The 4,517-nt window shown below is 37.2% G+C and overlaps 1 protein-coding gene across 1 annotated transcript in view; it reads right to left on the bottom strand.

The window, feature by feature from the left end:
• SPAG17 (sperm associated antigen 17) overlaps positions 1-4,517 on the bottom strand; it is a 227,316-nt gene that overhangs the window by 1,434 nt on the left and 221,365 nt on the right. The window contains exons 46-47 of the mRNA XM_007461630.1: positions 4,356-4,416; positions 1,660-1,804 (exon numbers count right to left, since the gene is read on the bottom strand). Coding sequence (XP_007461692.1) covers positions 1,660-1,804; positions 4,356-4,416 — 206 coding nt within the window. The remainder of the gene's footprint in view (positions 1-1,659; positions 1,805-4,355; positions 4,417-4,517) is intronic.

A 4,517-nucleotide genomic window follows, 5' to 3' on the forward strand; every position in this document is an offset into this window, starting at 1 on the left:
ACTCTTTCCATCCCACAAACACACTAAACTGAAAATCTCTCCTTTTCTCTGTTGCCTCCCTGAGATACTCTCTCAGGTACCATATACTCTTGCTGTTTCCTTTAATAATAAATTGAAAATATATCCATACTCAATATTTCTGCTTTCTTAACACCCAGCCATTCTTCACGTTCTGCAGTTTGGTTTTTGTCCCAACCCAATCTAGTGGTCCTATTTAAATCCGAAGTCTCCTTGATATCTCTGTAGCATCTGTCAACTGTGTCCATAGTTCCCTTGAAATTCTTTGAGATATTTCATGTTTTGCTAATTGCTTGTTCTGTCTCCACTGGTGCCTCTTTTTTTCTCTTGCTCCCTAAACAGACGCCACATTTCTTCTCCTTTCGCATACCTTCTATCATCAATCACTGATTTTAGCTGACGCTTAAAATTATTATATCTCCAGCTCTGACTGCTCAATTGAGATCCACTCCTGAGTCTCCATGTTTCATTACCTGAGCCCCAAACCTTGCAGGTGAACTCTTATGTCCTCTTACTTCCTTTTCTCAGTGGGTCCCACCTTAGATTTTATAGTACCGCCTGCCAAATGTCTTTCATCCACGTCCCTCTTTCCCAACTATAGTTGCCACACTATAGTTCTTGTCCTCACACTTGGCCTGTTGATGTAGCCCTTCCAACGGTTCTTCGCATATCCAGTAACTCTTCTCCTTCAGCATATCCTGTACAATAACACTGGGTTCATTTTTATAAAGATATGCTGACTGTATCACCCACTGGATCAGAATTTCAATGATTCACTGTTGCTTATATAATAAAGTCAAGCCAAGGATTCAAAATCTCCCATAACTTGATTCCAACCAACTTTCCCACTATATTACTAATACTCTAATCTCTCAACAAATTGAACTCCCTGCTTCCCCTCCTGAACACCTGGAGATTTCCTATTGCTACACTTTTGTTCATTCTTCCTAGTTTAAGTCTCCTTTCATCAAAAGTTTTTGCATTCTATAAGACCCAGCTCAAATATCAAATAGGTATAACTGTAACACAAAGTAGTATATGATTCATACTGTTGGAGTACAATATAGGAATCAAGTGTGAAATCTTTATTTCTGCTACCAGACTATGTAAGTCTTTTAGGATAGAGTCCAATTTTCATTTTTATATTTGATAAAATATTTCATACAGTACCTTGCATATAATAGGTTCTTGATATCTGTATATTCTATCTGCAAGAGACACCAGTATGAAGGAATGTATTGTAATTCAGTGTATGTCCATTCAACTTCTACAATAAGGTATCTCCTATCCCCCAACAAGATTACAAGTTGTTGTTGTTTTTTTTTAATGACAAAGACTTGCTTTTTAAAAAAATTCTGCTTGTCTGATACCCCATAGACAGCCAATAATATTGAGATTTATCCAACTTACAGTCACATGTACTATGTTAGGCACTTTGCTAGATGCTTTCAAAGATGAATGAAGATACACAAGTCTTTGTCCTAAGAAATTTAACTCTATGATTTTAAAAATAGAATAAATGAAGCTACAGAGTGCAGATGTGAGGGGATTAGAAAATAACATTTTGACTTTTGTATTCTCCTTGCTCAAATGTAATTTTTGCACTATATATGACTACTCAAATTGAACTTTAAAGGATATTTGCTTCCACAGGTAAGAACAGGACATCATGCTCAGTCATAATCTCTATATTGTGAAAGATGTGTGCTGATCCCTTGGCACCATCCTCTCCAACAGCCATGGCAAATAACTCCACTTTCAGTTCTGCCTGCAAGCCAGCAGCCACCTATAAGACACAATGTAGCTTTAGAATCAGACATGTATGAGTTCAAATCTTGATTTTTAACATGACTTTGGGCAAGTTACTCAAACTCTCTAATCTTGTTTCCTCATCTATAAATTTGGCACAAATGAATGATTGCTGTTCTAGCATTTAGAAGAATTACTTCATGGATTAGTTAGGTTGAATTCCATTGAGTAAGCGGGACCCAGGAAAAATTGCTGAAGGAGAACATCAAGTGCTACTTAGGAAAAAGCATAAGGAAACTAAATGCCAGGGTGCTGGAGGGCAAACTTTCATGATGTGTGTAACTGTGCTATTTCTTGAATATTGTAGATAAAGATAAATTTAATCTAAGAAAAATATAAGTTTCATCTTAAATTTAATCTAAGAGACTGGGTGAATCCCACAATTCCTCTGCCCCGCCCCTTGGTTTATAGTATCCCTAATGTAGGACCTGCAACATGGCAAAGCCAGTAGAGGGAGACAGAATTAGTTTAAATGCCAAACTGCTTAGATCTGAAAGCTACATGGAAGAGGTTTGTACCAACAAAAAAAGAAACCTGATATATAAAGAAGAAGAAACACAGCAAGGAATAGGCTTCTTGCCTTGCTCCTTGAAAAGAACACTAGCCAGGAAAGAAAGAGCTGTTTATGTTTCTAAGCTGCCTCTCTAGGAGGTGGGTTAAAAAGCAGACTTGAGAACAGTTATCTGGAAAAAATAAGAAGAAACTACCACATTGAAAGCAGGTATGAACGGAATTTTTTTTCTTCAATAGAGTTTTATAAATAATAGAATTGAAAAATGTTTCAGTTTTTTCAACTGTGCTTGTGAGCATCTATCTGCACACTGGAGGGTATCCAACAGCTCTGTTTTGAGACCCAAGCCCTTAGCCCTCCAAGCCCAACAACCAGAGCAAGGCTGGGGAATGATGACATTCTGCACAAGGGCAGCTGGAGAACTGTTATCACACAGGTTTACCCAGGCTTGGAGTACATTCATTCAGTGTTGGCAACGAACCAAGATGAACAGTGGTGAAATTTAGATATGGAGAAGTCTAGAGGTTACATTCTTTGCCAGAGCCAAAACCTACTATCAAAAAGGAAAAAAAAAAAAAAAACAGTATAGAGTGAGCTTCAAAGAATACAAGCTGGGTTTTTAGTACGTATAAAGGTTCGTCCAGCAGTCGTTTGTTTGGCTTTTGGCTAATCCCTACTTTAAATGAAAAAGATTTGCTAACTTCCCAGAACAGGAGGAGAAAAGCTTGCTTTAAATGTGTTTTTGCTTTATGTTGTGAAGATTCTGAGACCTTAACACAGTACAATGATGCATTGTTTTGGAGAGGTACTCATGAATTAGTGGATCTAATCCCAAAATGTATTTCTGTTTGGAAATTGCAGCCTGCGTACTACAATTTTATATAGATCATAAGATACTGGAGCTGGAAGAGGGCTAAGAAGTGATCAGTCTAAGCACCTCCTTTTATAGACGATGAAAGCAAGGTGCAGAGGATTAATTAACCAAAAACATCACTGAGCTGCTCGGTAGCATAGTCAGGACAAGAAGCCAACTTTCTTTGCACTATAGCCAATCGATGCTTTTGTGTCAACGTATAACAACTGTGGCTTCCTCACATCATCTGTCACTCAATCACACATCTCTCGAGTGCCCACCATGTGTCCTGCTCTGTAAGCTCCTTATGTGCCTCACTCATCTTTAACATCCCCTGTACCCTGGCACTATCACTGGCATATGGGAGGAACTCAGAGCTTGGTGACTGAAATGAAAGGCGTGTTAAAGCAGCAAGATGATGTCCTGACCAAGAAATAAAAGTTAAGATTGAAAGTGTGATTTTTATTATCTTTTGAGACAACCTTTTGTTTATAACATACTACACTTCTGAAATTCTAATTTGAAGTAAGTGGCAGTATACACATTTTATACTAAACACCTTATTTGGGGGAATGTATCAAATAAAATCAGAACAGATTGACATTAAAATTTGTATTTTCAGAGATTTTTGGAGAAATGAGATAGATGGTGACTTTAAATATACTACTACTTCTTAATATGTTATTAAATAATATTCTCTGACAAATACCAAGAGAACCAGGTTTACATAAAATGTAAACAATGAAATATTTGTTTTTCAAGGGATTTTTCACTTTGCAGAAGGATTTGTCACAGGATATCTTTAGGTAATCAGTTTACCAAGTGCATGTTAAATCGTATTTAATGTTTTAAAAGGTATTTTCAGACAACTGTATAGAACTGCAGTATTGGGACAAGTGAAGTGAACTTCAGAAATGGTTCCATAGCTGGAAGTTTAACTCTATTTACACACAGATCTGCTCATGGTTCTTACATGAAGTAAGTGACATCAAGCCAGATGTTGAACCAATACCAGGAATCTTTTGTTTATGATACTAGAAAAAGTAGACTTAAACATGGTTTAAACTGAAACAGGTAGAACGACTTAAAAATCACTTGACTGGAAACATACATATCTGTACACACACACATGGACACACACAACAGATAGCACATAGGACTTACAGGCCCAGGTTTGTAAGTCACTTTCAGTCCTGTGCTGGGTGGGGGCTGCTTCACCCTAAACCTACCAGGAAAAAAGATGGGAATAAATTGATGCCATAATGAAAAACATGAGCACGAATGAACTGGGAAGTAATAAAACCAGAAAGGTGTTAATATTCCCTA

Source organism: Lipotes vexillifer, unplaced genomic scaffold (assembly GCF_000442215.2).
Source record: "Lipotes vexillifer unplaced genomic scaffold, Lipotes_vexillifer_v1.1 scaffold858, whole genome shotgun sequence".
Lineage (NCBI taxonomy): Eukaryota > Metazoa > Chordata > Mammalia > Artiodactyla > Lipotidae > Lipotes > Lipotes vexillifer.